Source organism: Phacochoerus africanus, chromosome 1 (assembly GCF_016906955.1).
Source record: "Phacochoerus africanus isolate WHEZ1 chromosome 1, ROS_Pafr_v1, whole genome shotgun sequence".
Lineage (NCBI taxonomy): Eukaryota > Metazoa > Chordata > Mammalia > Artiodactyla > Suidae > Phacochoerus > Phacochoerus africanus.
In genome coordinates, this window is record NC_062544.1 from 119,597,209 (window position 1) to 119,618,162 (window position 20,954).

Here is a 20,954-nt window from a genome sequence, read left to right on the forward strand (position 1 = left end):
GGAACTTCCATATGCCACAGGTGTAGCCCTAAAAAGCAAAAACAAAACAAAACAAATAGTTCACAGGCAAAAAAAATATAAATTAATATTAAATATATAAATTTATGCTTAATACTTCATGTAATGAGAAAAACGAAAATTCTTCTAGCAGATTAGCAAAAACCCAAGTTTGATGATATTCTGTTGTTAAGGCTGGCAAGAGTATATACTGGTAGAACCCAATCAGAAGTTAATTACACTTCATATTCTAACCTGGAATTTACTCTTCTGCAATTTAACTTGTGGTCACACTTTCACCAATGTATAGGTGCAAAAAAGAATGAAAAAAATTGCAGCTACAATGAGAAAAGATCTCCAAGAAAAATTAATCTGAACAAAGGAGGAAAATAATACATACAGTATGCTATTTTTGTATAAGAAGACAGAAGGATTAGAACATATATTCATATTGTTGGAGTTCCCATTGTGGCTCAGTGGGCTAAGGACCTGACATTGTAAGGATGCAGGTTCAATCTCTGGCCTCATTCAGTGGGTTAAGGATCCAGCGGTGCTGCAAGCTATGGCATAGGTCACAGATGCTGCTTGGAACCAGTGATTCCACAGCTTTGGTGTAGGCTGCAGCTGCAACTCTGATTTGACCCCTGGCCGGGGAACTTCATATGTCATAGCCATAAAAAGAAAAAAAGAAAAAAAAAAGGAATATACATCCACATTTTCATATATGTTTAAAAAAAAACCCTCTAAAGTATACACAAGAAGGTAATAACACTGATTAACCTTATAATGGGTGAGAAATACAGGAAAGAGTCTTTTCAGGTATATCTTTTAATGTTTTTTCAACCATGCAAATTTATTAACTATTGAAAATAATTGTGAGTAGTTACTTTAAAAAAATTTTTAAACAGCTTATAGAATCTCTGTGAGTGCTAGACACAGACAGAATAATGCTGAAAACCCGATGACAGAGTATGCTGAGTGCAAATTTGGCACTACCACTAGAACCACTGCCATCACTGACTCAGGAGGCTGGATGCATTATTTATTGTCACAAAAACTGTCATTATTCTCTCTTTCTAAATGAGGTGACTGAAGCATGAGCAGCTAAATATCTTATACAAGTGGTATATCGCCACTACCAAGTGCAAATTGTGATATAAACCTAGGTAGTGTGCCTCCAAAGCTTTCTCAGCTAACTGTGCTGCTGCCCTTAATAATATAGGCTAACTGGTGTGTTCTCGTAGATTTTACCCTCTTCATATCATGGTACTTGATCATTACAGTCTTTTCTATTTGTCAAACATCATTCTATTGAAGGGATTGATTTTGATGATTTCATCAGGAAAGAATGAGCATGGTTTGTGGAACAGATTAAGTTTTCTGGATTCAGCTTTGGTTTTGCTTTCCAGTCTTTCTATTTCTCTTCATTAGCACCTGATGCAAATAACTCCACTAGGGCTTTCTAAAATGTCATTAAATGTGTTCATACCTTAAAAACTTTTATCTGCTCCATTACTGTAGTGCACATAATAATAGTAGGATTCTCTTTAGGTTGTTCTTCAAGTTTCTCTTCTTCTCCCAGAGATCCTCTTTTTGCTGCCTTTCTTCTTTCTTGTAATTCCTTCTTTTGCTTTGTTTGGAAAAATTTCAGTGTCTTAAAAATTTCTCGAGAAAACTCATCTACATCAGCTTCCATACTTTCTCCATTAAGGTCCAAAAACCCTCCATCCATCCACCTGAATTGAAAGAAAAGATAATACTAAATTCAGAAAATTTTGGCGTCTGATGGGGCCTTAGAGATTCTTTAGGGTAGGTGCTTCATTTTATAAGAGCAATAATTGAGAACAAGAGCAGTTAACAGTTTTTCTCAGTCACCCAGCTAGGGCTGATGATAAAGACTAAAATCATCGCTTCAGCTATTCTGCATGTGGTAAAATAAGAATCAGGCTGTAAATGGACAACTAACAGTGTCTAAATGCAGATTTGACCCCAAACTTGTAATTTTTTAATTAATTACATTTAAAAAATGAATATACTATAGAAAACCCAAGTAAGACTTAATTTAGATATTATATTAGTAAAGCCAAGTGGTAGCTTAGCAACATTTGATGCTTCTCCTATATGATATTTGGTTCTTCTTCAAAACAGACAGGTAAGTCCTACTTTTAAACACTTATCCAGCAAAATAAAAACAATAAAAATCAATGTACAGTTTATACATTTTTAATATAATTTCCTTAATTTTTCATTGTATTACCAGAAATTACCGTTTTTCTGTTCGCTGCCACTTCAAAACCAAATTAAAAAACTTCTGATAGGGCTCGATGTTAACTTTTAATTTATCCAGTTCAGGATATTTTGTCAGTTCCCATTTGAAAAGTTCCTCTTCTTTATTAATAAACTGAACAGCTTCTTCAGATTCCTGAATTCGTTTTTGTAGTTGTCTTACATCTGTCACATACTGAAAGCAAACAATTTTCTATTTCAAGAAATATCCAAGTAATGTTATAAAAATAAGATTATATAATACTGCATAGGCTGTGTCCTTGCATTTATATAGCAACTTTAAATACCAATTTCAAAACATTACTATGACAAAAAGCAAAATATATGGTTATGTCTATTTTATAAATAGAAAATTAAGTCACAAAAATGACTATGTAATTAGCAGCAGTTCCAGGCCTAAGCGTCAGGCCCCTGTTGCCTTAGTAAGCACACATTTTCTGTATTTTTACATTAATGAAAACATGTCCTGTATTAATCTATAAGCCTACCAATAGCTACTATCTTACATATTTATCAGACCTGTTGCATGCGTTCCAGTTCTGCAAATTCTGCAAACTCTTCCATGCGGCGTGACTCCTTTTCTATTTCCAAAATCAGTTTCTCTCTCTTGGCTATTAGCTCATTTTCTTTTTTATGTTTAGCATTCTCAATGAGCTTTTTAAAAGACAATTTAATCATGTTAATTATTTTTTCCAAAGCGAAGAATTATCAAATCTAAATGCTTTGTATAGTAACAAAACCATGAGTGAAGTAAAAATAAAACATTATGCAAAAATAAAACACAGACTTGAAATTGGATTGTTACGATCATTATACAACTACAGATGTGATAAATTCATTTGAGTAATAAAAAATAAAAAAATAAAATAAAATAAAACATACTGTTATAAAAATGCAAAGAAAAATAAACCACACAGAAAAAAAAAAACTTTCCAGTTTCTTCAAAGTGACTACAACAATTATTATTTACTAAATATATACTTTATTTAACAGATTCTAGGAAAAAAATAAAAGCTACCATTGATTGAGCACTTATTATGTCATGAATTATTAAATGCCTTACCTACATTGCTATAAGTATTATTATCTTCATTTCAGAGATGAATAAATTTAGAGTTATAGAGTTTAAAAGACATGTCCAATGTCATGAAATTATAAAAGTCAATAGCTGGATTAAAACCTGGTTTATCTGACTGAACTCCATGCTTTCCATTACTATACCACCTCACTTTCCAGTTTAGGAGAAACTAGTATACATTAAGACTCTTTCAAAATAAAAACTATATTGTCTTTATTAAATCCCAAATCTTCGACTTCTTACTGGGAAAGTTACTTAATGTCTCTGAGACTCATTTTTCTCATTTATGAAATAGGAACAATAGGAACACCTGGGACTTTGTAAGTATTAAATGATTTAACAAATAGAAAATACTTAGCACAGTGCTTACTCATTATTATTATTAACTTGTATAATAGTTCTGAATTTTTCATGTCAGTCCCACTTTTTACAACCTTGGGAATTAGGCCTAACAGCCTGTTCTAAGTCTGCAGGGCTACAAATGTTTCTAACCCCAAACTCATACCGACACATGAAGTTACTTTTTAAAGGCAGATGGAAAGTATGCATGAAAATTAAACGAACACTGTGCTTAAAATATCAGAAAACAGGAGTTCCCATTGTGGCTCAGCAGGTTAAGAATTCAACTAGTATCCATGAGGATGTGGGTTCGATCCCTGGCCCCGCTCAGTGAGTTAAGGATCTGGCATTGCCACAAGCTATGGTGTAGGCCATAGATGCAGCTCAGATCCCAAGCTGCTGTGTCTGTGGCGTAGGCCCAGCAGCTGCAGCTCTGATTCGACCTCTAGCCTGGGAACTTCCATATGCCACACGTACGTCCCTAAAAAGAAAAAAAAAAAAGTCAGAATACAAAAATACATCCTGAAAAATATACTTACCTCATCATTTTCATCAAAGATGGGATTAATTTTTGAAGGCCACATAAGAACAGCTGAATTTAAAGCTAAGTCTTCTGGAGAAAATAGAAATATATCTAAAAGGTAACTCATCCGGCGTCTGGATTCCTATAGAAGAAACTCCAGATATATTAAACTATACAGAAAGTATGAGGCATTATGAAAAAGAGAAAAATGATTTCTAATACTCTTTGAAATTTCAATCTGACTCAGATTATTAACTGATATTCCATGTCACCCAAATCACATGAGTAATTTCAACAAGTGTAGTATTATTCATTTGGCTTCATACCTCAAATTACAGACCTTTGTACCAAAAATAAAGCTGTTTAAAAGTTTTCTCTTGCAGTTGACTTAACATAAAAGTACTCTTGATCCTCCTTGTATATGACTGAAAATTGTAATCAAATATGAAGCTTTTTTTCAGCAACACTTTAATTTTTTTATTTTAAAGAATTTTACATTCTCTATTCTTGTGTATTTAATTAAAATTTTTTTTTTCTTTTTAGGGCCTCACCCACGGCATATGAAAATTCCCAGGCTGGAGGTCAAATTGGAGCTACAGTTGCTGGCCTATGTCACAGACACAACAATGCCAGATCCAAGCCACATCTGCAACCTACACCACAGCTCACAACAACGCTGGAACCTTAACTGAGCAAGGGGATCAAACCTGCATCTGCATGGATACTGGTCAGGTTCATTACTACTGAGCCACAACAGGAACTCCCTGTTCTTGAATCTTTGGTGACAAAGATTTTAGCATCTCTTATTTTTTGTTTTACACCTTCGGTGACATTACCATCTTTTTTTGCCCACCATTAGCATAAAGAAATTATCCAGAAAGAGTTTAGGAGTGAAACTCTACAAAGAAAAAAGGTTTTAGAAATGTATAATACTTGAAGACAAAATCAAAACTGTCATTATTTATGTCATGTAATGTAATATGTAGACATTCCAAAAAAACTTCAGATAAACTATTAAAATGTAAAAGAGAAATTAAAAATACATAAATTTCAAAGTTAAATACTTAAATAAAATTTTAATTAATAAAAACTTTAGCAATAGCTATTAATTTGCACATAAAAATACATTTATATATTATACTATAAAATATAAAAAGTATAAAATAAATATCCATAAGTTCATGTAAAAATGAATGAATAAATTAATAAGAGGGGGAGAAGAAATAAATCTCCCATGCTGAATAACTACAAATAAGTGATAAAGTTACTCTGCTCTAAAGGAGAGCACAAATCCCCCGTTCTTAAGTGTGCCTGCATATAGTGACTCCCTACCAAAGACGACAGCATAAAAAGGAGGAGAAAAAGAGTAGAGAGACATGATAAACAGTACTTCAGTCTGGTGATCAAGGTCAACATCAACAAGTCATGTTGATAATGTGTACCCTTGATATGATGTGACAAAAACGATACTTCACTCTTGTGATTCTCCTCCTAAAAACCCACTAGCCCATTATAGTCATGAGAAAAATATCAAATTCCAATTTTTCAAAACTGCTAAGATAATCAAAAACAAGGAAGTCCAAGAAGAGCCTAAGGAGACATGACAACTGGATGCAATATGGTATCTTAGACGAGTTGCTAAAATAGATAAAGAATTTAGTAAAAACTAAGGAAATCTGAAGTTCCTGCTGTGGGGCACCGGTATAAGGATCCAGCATTGCTGCAGCTGTGACATAGGTCACAGCTATGGCTTGATTTTGATCCCCCAGACTGGGAACGTACATATGCTGAGGAAGCAGCCAAAAAAAAAAAAAAAAGTAAGGAAATCTGAGTAAAGTATGCACTTTAATTAATAACATATCAATATTGGTTTATTAATTCTAACAAATTTACCATATAAATCTAAGATGTTAATAATGAGAAAACTGAGTGTGTGAGGGGGTATGTATAATATGGGAACCTTCTGTACTATCTGCTCACTTTTGCTATAAGTCTAAAACTGTTCTAGGAGTTCTCATCGTGGCTTAGTGGTAACAAATCTGACTAGTATCCATGAGGACCCAGGTTTGATCCCTGGCCTTGCTCGGTGGGCTAAGGTCCGGTGTTGCTGTGAACTGTGCTGTACGTTGCAGACACAGCTTGGATTCCCCATTGTTGCGGTTGTGGCAAAGGCCTGCAACTGTAGCTCTGATTCAACACCTAGCCTGGGAACCTCCATATGCCCAGGTGTGGCCCTAAAAAAATAATAATAATAAATAAATAAATAAAACTGTTCTAAAAAGTAAAGTTTAGGAGTTCCCATCATGGCGCAGTGGAAATGAATCCAACTAAGAACCATGAGGTTGCGGGTTCAATCCCTGGCCTCGCTCAGTGGGTTAAGGATCTGGCATTGCCGTGAGGGTTGCAGATGTGCTTGCATCCCGCTCGTTGCCGTGGCTGTGGTGTAGGCTGGCAGCTATTGCTCTGATTCAACCCCTCGCCTGGGAACTTCCATATGCTGCTAGTGCGGCCTAAAGAGCAAAAAAATAGAACAAAATAAAATAAAGTCTATTAAGTATTCTATATAATTAATGATATTTCTGTATTAAAGTAACTAAGAAGAAATGAAAAAATTAAAAATACAATTTAAAATAGCATTAAAAATGTTAAGTACCTGAAAATATAACTAATAAAAGATGTGCACAACCTCTACAGAGAAAATTATAAAATATTGAGAGATATTAGAAAAGAGGTAAAAAATAAAAGATATATCATGAACTGGAAGACCTTGAAATGTATGTACCAATTCTCTCCATCTATTTAATGAATTTTTAATCAAAATCCCAACAGATGTTTGTGAAATATGAAAAACTGATTTCAAATTTTATATTGGAGATATGCTAATTCTCTAAATTTATTATCAATTTTATGCAATATCAATCAAATTCCCAAAAGATTGTTCTATGGACTATGATCATCAAATTCTAAAATTTATATTAAAAAACTAAGGGCCAAGAACAAGCAGGAAACTTAATAAAGAAGAGAATGGAGGACATGTTCTACTGAGTATCAAGACTTATTACTGCTATTACAATTAAGCTGTTATAGGAGTTTCCTCTGTGGTGCAGTGGGTTAAGAATCCAACTGCAGGAGCTCAGGTCACTGCAGGAGTGTGGGTTTGATCCCCAGCTTGATGCAGTGGGTTAAAGGATCCTGCATTGCCGGATATGTATGGCATAGGTCGCAACTGTGGCTCAGATTCAATCCCTGGCCCAGGAACTTTCATCTGCCATGGTTGTGGTCATAAAATGTTTTTTAAAAAAGCTGTTGTAAGTAAGTCAGTATAGTATTGCTATAAGGATAGACAAAAAAGCCAATAAAGAAGAACAGAATGTCTTAAAACAGATCTGTACATATATGGATACTTGATACATAACAGTGATAGCACTGCAGAGCAGTGGAGAAAGTATATTCTCTTCAGTAAATATATAATTGCTCACACAAATGAAAAAATACCTAAATAGGACCTCACATCATGCACAAAAATAAAATTTGGGAAGACTGAAAACCTAAACCTGAAAGGCAAAACTAAACAGCTTCTAGAAAAGGATTCAAGAAAAAAAATTTGATGACCCTGGGTAGAAAAGGATTTCTTAAACAAGACACAGAAAGCACTAGCTATGAAAGAAAAGACTGCTCCATTTGACTGCATTAAAGTTAAGAACTTCTGGGAATTCCCTAGTGGCCTAGCAGTTAAGGACTCAGCACTGTCACTGCTATGGTTCAGGTCAATCCCTAGCCCAGAAACTTCCACATGTTGCAGGAATGACCAAAAAAAACTTAACTTACGTTCATCAAAACACCATTAAAAATTAAAATAGGAAGAATTAAAACAGGAAGCTCAGCGAGTTAAGAACCCAACTAGTATCCATGAGGGTTAAGGATCTGGCATTGCTGTGAGCTGTGGTGTAGGTCGCAGACTCAGCTCAGATCCTGTGTTGCTATGGCTGTGGCACAGACTAGTAGCTGCAGCTCTGATTCAACACCTAGCCCAGTAACTTCCATGCCACAGGTACAGCACTAAAAAAGAAAAAAAATAATAAATTACAGAGTAAAAGAAAGATAATATTTATCAACAATATATTCAAAAATAATACCATGAACTACATACTTAAAAATGGTTAAGATGGGGAGTTCCCATGTGGCTCAGTGGGCTAAGAATCTGGCATTGTCACTACTATGGCTCTGGTTGTGGCTTTGGCACAGGTTTGATCCCTGGCTCAGGAATTTTCACATGCCACAGGCACAGCCAAAAAAAATGGTTAAGATGGTAAATTTTGGGGGCGGAGCAAGATGGTGGAAGAGTAAGCGATCACACTCACCCTCTCACAAATACATCAAAAAACACATCTACATGTAAAAGGACTCACACAGAACATCAACTGAATGCCGGCAAAAGAATTTAAACCTCCGAAAAGGGCAAGAAATTCTTGACATTAACTGGGTAGAACAAAAGAAAAAAAAAAGAGAGAGAGAAAAGGAATCAGGACCGCACTAGCATTCCAGAGAGGGAGCTGTGAAGGAGAAAAGACACCCACACCCTGGGAAACCACCTAACCAATGGAAAGATCAGCTGAGTTGAAGGGACCACAAAGTTGTCAAGAAAAGCGCAGCAGCAGGTCTGAGAACAGAAAAGCAGAGTGAGAGATGCACAGATCATCTGAACCACAGGCACAGACACCACAGCCTGAGACGCTCGGGTGGGGGCTGGGCGCTGAGACTTAGGCGCCAGTGGTCAGTCCCCGGGAGAGAGGTGGGGTTGGCGATGTGGAGACAGCCTAAGGGGCTAAGGAGCAGTGTGCCACAGGCAGTGAACGGTATGCTAAGGGCTGGGGAGTGGAAAACCACAGCAGAGGGAACCCAGGAAAAGGTCCAGACCCCCAGGAAAGGCAAGGCGCCATTTGGGGAGGATGAGCAGAGGAGGGGCCATAGGAAACTCCTTGTGCCCAAGCGTGCGCATGTGTCCACTGGCTTGCAGAGGGCAGAGCATCCCAGGCTCAGCACCCCCGTGGCCAGAAGCCACTTGCTAGCCCGTCGTGGACAGGGTGTCTCTGGCCGGGGGAAGCTGCTTGTTGGCCTGTGGTGGACCAGACATGCAGGTGGCGGGAGCAAACCGCCACAGTTATCCCTGACTCGAGAGTTAGCCGTAGCCCACCACCACTGGAGATCAAAAGTCACTTGCAGCCCCAACCACTTCAGAGGGCATCACAAAGAAGGACATTATGATGGAACACCACCTGATGCTGCTCTCGCTCCCCTGGAGGCACACCCACGCTGCAGCTGCCACTGCCAAACGTTCTGGGAAGTGCCCAGATGCTTGATCACTGTCCCTCCCCAGGAACCTGCAACTAAGAGCACCTTGTGCAGCATATCCTGTGGGGGCTAAGCAGAACGAGGTGCTTCTTGCATGGTTTACAGATGGCAGGGGCAAACCACCACAGTTATCTCTGGCTCCAGAGGTGGTAGTGGCCCAACACCACTAGGGGTCAGTGAACAGGCATGACTTGCAGCCCCAATCACCTCAAGGGCATCACAGAGGAGGGCATTGTGACCGAATACCACCTGTCGGTGCTCTCACACCCTTGGGAACACACCAGCCCTGCCGCTGCCACTGCTGAATGTTCCAGCCAGTACCCATATGCCAGATCTCTGTTGCTTCCCAGGACCTTGCAACTAGGAGCAGCCTGTACAGCACCTCCTATGTGGGCTAAGTGAGACGAATTGCTTATACATGGTCTACAGGTGGCAGAGGCAAACCACTGCAGTTATCACTAACACTAGAGACGGTCATGGCTCGATCCCACTAGGGGGTCCCTGAACAGGCACCACCTGTGGTTCCAATCACCTCAGAGGAGGGCACTGCAATCCAGCATGAGCTGTTGTTGCTCTCACCCCCCTGGAACTCACACACCCTGCTGCTGCTCTACCAAATGCTCTGGTCACCTTGCAGATCCTTCTAAGCTCATTACCACTTCCCAGGGCCCTACAAATAGGAGTAGCCTGTGCCACCTTCCTGCAGGTCTTTGCTTCTGTTGAGAGCCCAATGACCAGGCATTAATTGCTGGCCCTACCCATTGCCTACTTCTCCCTGAAAACACACTGAGCATCCTGGGAATAACAGCCTGCTCACACTGAAGAAAGAGACACCAAATATTCAAACTCCCACAACAAAAATAAATAGTAACCCCCCAAAAAATACAAATGGGTATTCTTGCATAGAAATAGCCTCACAAGACTACGGTTTGGCTTCCCCAAACTCACAGAAAAAGAAAAACACATGCAAGATGAATAAGCTCAGAAACCATTCCCAGTTAAAGCAAAAGGAGAATTCACCTAAAGCAGTCAACAATGAAATAGACCTCTAGGGGAGTTCCCGTCGTGGTGCAGTGGTTAACGAATCCGACTAGGAACCATGAGGTTGCGGGTTCGGTCCCTGCCCTTGCTCAGGGGGTTAATGATCCGGCGTTGCCATGAGCTGTGGGATAGGTTGCAGACGTGGCTCGGATCCTGCGTTGCTGTGGCTCTGGCGTAGGCCAGTGGCTACAGCTCTGATTCGACCCCTAGCCTGGGAACCTCCATATGCTGCGGGAGCGGCCCAAGAAATAGCTAAAAAGCCAAAAAAAAAAAAAAAGAAAGAAATAGACCTCTGAAGTCTGACAGACATTGAGTTCAAAAGGGAGACAGTGAAAATACTGAAGAAATTAAGAGAGAATATGAACAATAATGCAGATTACTTTAGAAAGGAACTAGAAAATATAAGGAGGTGCCAAGAAAAACTAGAAAACTCATTTGTGGAGATACAAACTGAGCTAAAGGCAATAAAGACCAGAATGAATAATGCAGAGGAACGAATTCGTGATGTGGAAGATAGAATAATGGAAATCACCCAAACAGGACAACAGACACAAAACCAAATGAAAAACCATGAAAGCAATGTAAGAGACCTATGGTATTATACAAAGCAGGCCAATCTACACATAATAGGAATTCCAGAAAGAGAAGAAAAAGAAAAAGGGATTGACAATATATTTGAAGAAATTATGGCTGAAAACTTTCCAAATCTAAAGGATACTGATATCAAGATACAGGAAGCACAGAGGGCCCCAAACAAGTTGAACCCAGACAGGCCCACACCAAGACATATTATAATAAAAATGGAAAAAGTTAAAAATAAAGAGAGGATTTTAAAGGCAGCAAGAGAAAGCAAAGCATTAATTATGAGGGAACCCCAATAAGGCTATCAGCTAATTTCTCTACAGAAACTCTACAGGCCAGAAGAGAGTGGCAAGATATATTTAAAGTGCTGAAAGGAAAAAAATCTGCAACCTAGAATACTCTATCCGGCAAGAATATCATTTAAAATAGAAGGGGAAATAAAGAATTTATCCAACAAACAAAAGCTAAAAGAGTACAGCAATACTAAACCCATTATAAAAGAAATACTGAAAGGGCTTCTAAATTTAAAAAAAGAAGAAGAAGAACTAGGATGGAGGAAACCACAATTGGAAAGCAGTCACTTAAATAAGCCAGCATACAGATCTAAGCATGAAGATGTTAAAAAAAAAAAAAAAAAAAGACATCAAAATCATACAGTGTGGGGAAGGGAAGTAAGGAAATATAGATTCTTTTTTTATTTTAATGATGTGTTTGAGCCTATATGACTATCAGGCTAAAGCAAGTAGGTATAGGAAAGGGTTAACATACATAAAAAACAGGGTAATCACAAATCAAAACCGAACATTACCTTCACAAAAACTGAAAAATACTCAAGCATAATAAATGGAAACCATCCAACCAAAAAAAGAAAAGAAGAAAAGAGAAACATAGAATCAACTGGAAAACAAGGTTTTAAAATGGCAATAAATACATATCTACCAATAATCACATGAAATGTCAATGGACTGATGCTCCACTCAAAAGGCACAGAGTGGCAGATTGGATAAAAAAGAAAAAAACCTTCAATCTGCTGTCTACCAGAGACTCACCTTAGGGCAAAGAACACATATAGACTGAAAGTGAGGGGATGGGAAAAGGTATTTCATGCCAATGGTCAAGATAGAAAAGCAGGAATTGCAATACTCATTTCAGACAAAATAGACTTTAAAATGAAGGCCATAAAGAAAGACAAAGAAGGACACTATTTAATGGTTAAAGGATCCATTCAGGAAGAGGTTATTACAATAGTCAATATATATGCCCCTAATATAGGAGTACCCAGATACCAACAACAAATACTAACAGACATAAAAGGAGAAATCAGTGGGAATACAATCATAGTAGGAGACTTTAACACCACACTCACACTAATGCACTGATCCTCTAGACAGAAAATCAGTAAGGCAATAGAGATCCTAAAGGAAACAATAGAAAAGATAGGCTTAATCAACATTTTCAGGACATTACATCCAAAAAAATCAGAATATACATTCTTCTCAAGAGTACATGGAACATTCTCAAGAATTGAACACATACTGGGGCGCAAAACTAACCTCAACAAATTTAAGAGTATAGAAATTATTTCAAGTATCTTCTCTGACCACGATGGCATGAAACTAGAAGTCAAACACAGGAAAAGAAATGAGAAAAAAACTGACTACATGGAGACTAAACAACATGCTACTAAAAAACCAATGGGTCAATGAGGAAATTAAGAAGAAAATTAAAAAATACCTCAAGACAAATGATAATGAAGACACATCCACTCAAAATCTATGGGATGTCACAAAACCAGTGCTCAGAAAGAAATTCATAGCAATACAGGCCTTCCACAAAAAAGAAGAAAAATCTCAAATTGGCAACTTAACCCACCACTTAAATGAATTAGAAAAAGAAGAACAAACAAAACCTAAAGTCAGCAGAAGGAAGGAAATCATAAAGATCAGAGAGGAAATCAATACAACAGAGTTTCACAAAACAAGAGAAAAAATCAATAAAACCAAGAACTGGTTCTTTGAAAAGGTAAATAAAATTGACAAACCTCTGGCTAGACTCACTAAGAAGAGGAAAGAAAAAACCCAAATAAACAAAATAAGAAATGAAAAAGGAGAAGTCACAACAGATACTACAGAAATATAAAAAACCATGAGAGAATACTATGAACAATTGTATGCCAACAAATTTGACAACCTAGAAGAAATGGACAACTTCCTAGAGACTTACAGCCTGCCAAAACTGAATCAAGAAGAAATAGATCAACTGAACAGACTGATCACTAGAAATGAAATTGAATATGTCATAAAAAACACTCCCTGTAAAAAAAAAAGTCCAGGACCAGATGGCTTCCCAGGTGAATTCTACCAAAATACAAAGAGGAAGTTTTACCCATCCTCCTTAAACTTTTTCAAAAGGTTGAAGAAGAAGGAACACTCCCAAAGACATTCTATGATACCACCATCACCCTAATTCCAAAATAAGACAAAGATACCACCAAAAAAGAAAACTATAGGCCAATATCTTTGATGAATATAGACGCAAAAATTTTCAACAAAATTTTAGCCAACCGAATCCAACAGCATAGAAACATACACCATGACCAGGTGGGATTCATCCCAGGTTCACAAGGATGGTTCAATATACACAAATCAATCAATGTCATATACCACATTAACAAAAGAAAAGTCAAAAACCACATGATCATCTAAATAGATGAAGAAAAAGCATTTGACAAAGTCCAACATCCATTCATGATCAAAACTCTTACCAAAGTGGGTATAGAGGGAACATACCTTAACATAATAAAAGCCATTTATCACAAACACACAGCAAATATAATACTCAATGGAGAAAAGCTGAAAGCCTTCCCACTAAAATCTGGAACAAGACAAGGATGCCTACTCTCACCACTGTTACTCAACATAGTACTGGAAGTCCTAACCATAGCAATCAGACAAACAAAAGAAATAAAAGGCATCCAAATAGGAAGAGAAGAGGTAAAACTGTCACTGTATGCAGATTACATGATACTATACATAGAAAACCCTAGGGACTTAACCCAAACACTACTTGAACCAATCAACAAATTCAGCAAAGTAGCAGGAAATAAGAATAATATTCAGAAATCGGTCGTATTTCTGTATACTAACAATGAAATATTAGAAAAGGAATACAAAAATACAATACCTTTTAAAATTGAACCCCAAAAAATCAAATACCTGGGTATACACCTGACCAAGAAGGCAAAAGACTTAAATGCTAAGAACTATAAAACATTCATCAAGAAAATTAAAGAAGATATAAAGAAATGGAAAGATATTTCATGCTCCTGGGTTGGAAAAGTTAATATTGTAAAAATGGCCATACTACTCAAAGCATTCTACAGCTTCAACACAATCCCTATCAAATTACCCATGACATTTTTCACAGAACTAGAACACACAATCCATAAATTTATATGGAACCACAAAAGACCCAGAATTGCCAAAGCAATTCTAAGGAACAAAAACCAAGCAGGAGGCATAACTCTCCCAGACTTCAGGCAATATTATAAAGCCACAGTCATCAAGACAGTGTGGTACTGGTACCGAAACAGACAGACAGACCAATGGAACAGAATAGAGAACCCAGAAATAAACCCAGACACCTATGGCCAATTAATCTTTGACAAAGGAGGCAAGAACATAAAATGGGGAAAAGACAGCATTTTCAGCAAGTATTGCTGGGAAACCTGGACAGCTGCATGCAAATCGATGAAACTAGAACATACCCTCCCACCATGCACAAAAATAAACTCAAAATGGCTGAAAGACCTAAATATAAGACAAGACACCATCAAACTCCTGGAAGAGAACATAGGAAAAACATTCCCTGACATCAGCCTTACAACTGTTTTCTCAGGTCAGTCTCCCAAAGCAACAGAAATAAGAGTAAAAAATAAACCAATCAGACCTAATCAAACTGACAAGCTTTTGCACAGCAAAGGAAACCAAAAAGAAAACAAGAGGACAACTTACAGATTGGGAGAAAATAGCTTCAAATGATGCAACCATCAAGGGCTTAATCTCTAGAATATACAAACAACTTACGCAACTCAACAGCAAAAAAGCCAACCACTCAATGGAAAAATGGGCAAAAGCCCTGAATAGACTGTTCTCCAAGGAAGATATACAGATGGCTAACAAGCACATGAATAAATGCTCAACATCCCTGATTATTAGAGAAATGCAAATCAAAACTACCATGAGATACCACCTCACACCAGTAAGAATGGCCATCATTAATAAGGCCACAAATAACAAGTGCTGGAAAGGGTGTGGAGAAAAGGGAACCCTTCTGCACTGTTGGTGGGAATGTAAGCTGGTACAGCCACTATGGAGGTACCTTAGAAATATACACATAGAACAACCATATGACCCAGCAATCTCACTCTTGGGCATATATCTGAACAAAACTTTCCTTGAAAAAGACACATGCACCTGCATGTTCATTGCAGCTCTATTCACAATAGCCAAGACATGGAAACAATCCAAATGTCCATCGACAGATGATTGCATTAAGAAGATGTGGTATATATACACAATGGAATACTACTCAGCCATAAAAAAGAACAAAATAATGCCATTTGCAGCAACATGGATGGAACTAGAGACTCTCATACTGAGTGAAGGAAGTCAGAAAGAGAAAGATAAATACTATATGATATCACTTATAACTGGAATCTAATATACAGCACAAATGAAAGTTTCCACAGAAAATAAAATCATGGACTTGGAGAATAGACTTGTGGCTTCCCCAGGGGGAGAGGGAGGGAGTGGGAGGGATCGGGATCTTGGGGTTAACGGATGCAAACTATTGCTCTTGGAATGGATTTACAATGAGATCCTGTTGTGTAGCATTGAGAACTATGTCAAGATACTTACATCGCAACATAACAATGGAAGGAAAAATTATGTATACATGTATGTGTAACTTGGTCCCCATGCTGTACAGCGGAAAAAAAAATACATATATAACCAATATTTTATAAAACTATAAATGGAACAAAACCTTTAAAACTGTGCATCACTATATTGTACACTTGTAATATATAATACTGTACATCAATTATACTTCAATTAAAAAACAAAAATTTTTAAATAAACAAAAACTTTCAAAATTAAAAAAATACAAGTACTAGTATTTCAAGAAGAGAAACTCCAAATGGTCGCTAAGCATATGAAAAGTCTTTGATTCATTTTTCAGGAAAATGCACATTAAAAATACAGTGATCTCTACCCAATAGACAGGCCAAATTTTAAATATCTCACAATAGCAAGTACAGAAAGGATATAAAATAATAAGAGTCTTAAACACTGCTTATGGGAATATGAAATTAGAACTACTTTAGAAAAAAGCTTTGCCTTAGATATTAAAGGTGAAAATAAGTATATAATACCTGAGAGAAATGCATGAACACATGCACCAGCATACATATAAAAAAATATTCCCAGCAGCATTGCTACTAGTAGCAAAAGTAGAAACAACCCAAATATTTAGAACATTAAAATTAAAATAATAAATTATTACATAGTTATAAAATATGTATACCAGAGAGCAATGAAAATAAATATTAAGGAACATTACATAATTTTGACAAAATGCAAAAGAATACAAATAGTAATGATTATATAAGATCAAAATAAAATAAAAATTAGTTTTATTGATTAAGAATGCATTTTGGATGGTAAAACTATAAATAAGAGTAAAAAAGTGACTACTATTAAAAGTTAGGATAGCGCCTACATCCAGAAAAAGACAGAACATTGTGATGGGATTCTAGGGTTTTAGCAAGGTTCTATTTTTTCCCCCTGGGTGATAATTACTGAATGTTTACTTTACAATATTTAATTTAAAATGTACAATTCAGTACAATTTATGTTTTATGCAATATTTGTTGTGTGCTGTATTTCACACTTTTAAACAAAAAATTAGCACACAATAAAGGTGAAGAGGTATATAACCCTGTCCTTGGGAAGGAATAAGCATACTACTAAATGTAGAGACTATAAAAGAAAATACTTTATAAACTTTTGTTAAGGATGCACACATGGTGGAACTAAAGAAAAAAACATATGTTTACTATAGTGGATACCTCTAGGAGATAGAGGAAGGGAAGTAGTTATGATCAGAAAGTCATACACAGGGAATTCCTGTCGTGGCTCAGTGGAAACGAATCTGACTAGCATCCATGAGGACACAGGTTCAACTCCTGGCCTCATTCATTGGGTTAAGGATCTGGCATTGCCGTGAGCTGTGGTGTAGTTCACAGATGTGGCTCGGATCCTGAGCTGCTGTGGTTGTGGTGTAGGCCGGCAGCTACAGCTCCAACTCCTAGACTGGGAACCTCCATATGTCGTGGGTGTGGCCCTAAAAAGAAAAGAAAATCATACGCAGAGGTCTTCTGAGGTGCTGGCATTATCCTATTTCTTGATCTGGTTGGTGGCAACATAGGTGCTCTCTTTATAACTTTAACTATATGCTTTACATAATTTCCATATTTTTTTACTAATGATTTTTATTTTTTCCATTATAGCTGGTTTACAGTGTTCTGTCAATTTTCTACTTCCATGTGTTTAACTTATTTCACAATGAAGAAAAACTATTTTACAATATGTAAATTTAAAAATTCTTACCTTGGAGTTCCTGTCATGGCTCAGTGGCTAACGAATCCGACTAGGAACCATTAGGTTGCAGGTTTGATCCATGGCCTCGCTCAGTGGGTTAACGATCCGGCGTTGCCATGAGCTGTGGATTAGAGGCAGCTCTAATCTGGCGTTGCTGTGGCTCTGGCACAGGCCGGTGGCTACAGCTCCAATTAGTCCCCTAGCCTGGGAACCTCCATATGCCGCGGTGCGGCCCTAGAAAAAGGCAAAAAGACAAAAAAAAAAAATTCTTACCTTGATCCGTGAAGCCAATTCATGAATTCCCACAGTCCGGGCTTTTTCTACGTAAGATATGAGATCCATCATCTCTTCTGTTGTCTCAGGGACTTTTAATGCATGCTCTTTAATTGTTTCAAATTCACTGCAAATACTGACACAACACTCTGCTTTATTATAGTAATTAATGCTACATCACACTCAATAAATGCTATTATGATTATTATAAAATAGGAAGTGTGATACCCTTGGTAAACTCACTAAGATATCTTAAAATATTTAAGCATAACTTACTTGACAGAACTCAGCATACAACATACATTTATAAAATCTATAAAATTAAGGTAACATTTTCAGTGTGACATAGAGCATGCTTTTGATCAGGCAGCCCTAAATCTAAATCCTGCTTCAGCTGCTACTAGCTTTGAGAACTTATGCAAATTTCATAGGTTCAGTTTCCACATCTATAAAATGAAGTTATTAACATTCATCTTGCTGGACTGTAAAAGACCCTAACAGTACATTCTCCTTTAACGGCAGTTATAATTGTTAACATAATAGTTTAGCTATTATTGTTATTATTAGTTCCCCTTGTGAAATATGGCAAGTAAAAAGGTCAAACCTCTGTATACATTTTAAAACTCTATGTTTCCTTTAGAATATCCTATCTATGTAAGTATGAACCTACTCTATAGCCGTTACTCAACTAAAGGTATATTTCATAGAACTTTTTCCCTGTGCTTTGCAATATCAGCATTATCATGCTATTATCAGCAATATCTGAAAACCCCCTTGTAAAACAAACTAGAAAAGCAGTGATTTTTAAAATAAATTTTAGTTCATGCAGATATTCCACTTATATTATATAATTACAATTATTCATTCAATAAATAATTGATACCAAATGTGTAATTGATACCTACAATGTGCTAACCAAATTTCTAAGCATTGCAGATATAACAGCAAATATATCAAGTCCCTACCCTAATAAAACTTACATTCAAATTGATGAGAAAACAAAAGCACATAAATATATAGCACAATGTTAGGTAGTAAAAAGTACTATGAAGAAAAAAAAAGCAAAGTAAAGGGATACATAATGATGGAGTGTAGAGCAAGAGCTAGTATTTTATATATTTAAAGCAGCCAGGGAGTTCCTGTTGTGGCTCAGTGGTAATGCACCCAGCTAGTATCCATAAGGATGTGGGTTCGATCCCTGGCCTTGCTCAGTGGGTTAAGGATCCCACATTGCTGTGAGCAGTGGTGTAGGTTGCAGACATGACTCAGATCTCACGTTGCTGTGGCTGTGGTGTAGCCCAGTAGCTGCAGCTCCAATTCGACCCCTAGCCTGGGAATTTCCATATGCCACATGCGCAGCCCTAAAAAAGAAAAAAATTAATAAAGTAGCCAGGAAAGATCTCTCTAGAGATGTAATATTCAAGATGAGAGAAGGAAAAAAAAATAGTCATTTAAATATCAGTAAAAGAACTTCCAAGGAAGAAAAAAATAGCAAGGATAAAAGGGATCAACAAGCTTGGCATAGTTTAGGAATGGCAAGCAGAGCAGTATGAATACAAAGGTGAAGACATAATACAAAGTGGTAGAGATGAGTGGGAGTCAGATCATGTAGGGCTTGATAGTTAATTCTTGATTATCAAAAATTTAGGAGGAATGCATTAACATCTACAATACAGAGAAGACAGACGATCCTACTGGGGTTCTTCCTTCTTACTAGAGCATAATCTGAGTCTCTTGGAAAGAGACATTACAACAAAAGAAAATGAATGAAATTATTGAGAACAATGGGCCAATGCAAATACTAAACCAAACATGAATAAGAAAATCACTCTTTGAAAGTTCCCCTGTGGCAGAGGAAGTTAAGGATCTGGGTTACTGCACCTGTGGCATAAGTCTCAGCTGTGGCTCAGATTTGATCCCTGCCATGCGCGCAGGTGAAAAAAGAAAATAAATAAGTACAAAATAAGTCATGTTAAACATAAATCATTTTTGTATTAACTGTGGTATTGTCATCGCTCTTATGCTACAGGATTGTTAGAAATGAAGAGTCTATCACTTAACCATCTCTGATATCTTTTTGTAGTATTTTTGTACAAAGTATGGCTGACCAATACATAACTTTCTGACTCTCTTCATATTTTTTTTATTCATTTAAAATATTTATTGAGGAGCTCTCGTCATGGAGCAGCAGAAACAAATCCGCTAGGAACCAGGAGGTTGCGGGTTCGATTACTGGCCTTACTCAGCAGGTTAAGGATCCAGCATTGCTGTGAGCTGTAGTGTAGGTCGAAGACACAGCTCAGATCTGGCATGGCTGTGGCTGTGGCATAGGCCAGCAGCCATAGCTCCAATTAGACCCTTAGCCTGGGAACCTCCATGTGCCACGGGTGCAGCCCTAAAAAGCAAAAAAAAAAATTATTGATGTGATAGCTTATTTTATTGGGTGTCTATTCTATGCTAAGCATGGTGCTAGATGTTTTACGAATGTTATGTGTGATCCTAACATTAGTCCTGCAAGGAAGGTATTATTTTTTATAATTGGCACAGCAGGAAATTGAGGCTCAGGGAAATTAAGTAACTTGCCTAAAGTTAATGGAAATAGTTCATTCAAATCCAAGTCTCTATGATTCCAAAGCACATAGTTTTCTCACATTACTTCTGGGAAAATAAACATAATAGCCAACATTTCTTGAGTACCATGTTCCAGGCACTGTGCTAGATGTTTTATATAATTATTAGTTTTAATCCTTATAGAAATTACAAATTTAGAGTCCTCTGGAGCCAGACAGATAACAAATGAGTTAAATTAGATGGAAGATCA

At 37.0% G+C, this 20,954-nt stretch overlaps 1 protein-coding gene across 1 annotated transcript in view; it reads right to left on the bottom strand.

Moving 5' to 3' along the window:
* Positions 1-20,954, bottom strand: part of DNAH12 (dynein axonemal heavy chain 12) — a 236,067-nt gene that overhangs the window by 181,439 nt on the left and 33,674 nt on the right. Inside the window, exons 13-17 of the mRNA XM_047777497.1 lie at positions 18,134-18,269; positions 4,240-4,365; positions 2,803-2,937; positions 2,265-2,458; positions 1,487-1,733 (exon numbers count right to left, since the gene is read on the bottom strand). Of these exons, the coding sequence (XP_047633453.1) occupies positions 1,487-1,733; positions 2,265-2,458; positions 2,803-2,937; positions 4,240-4,365; positions 18,134-18,269 (838 nt within the window). The remainder of the gene's footprint in view (positions 1-1,486; positions 1,734-2,264; positions 2,459-2,802; positions 2,938-4,239; positions 4,366-18,133; positions 18,270-20,954) is intronic.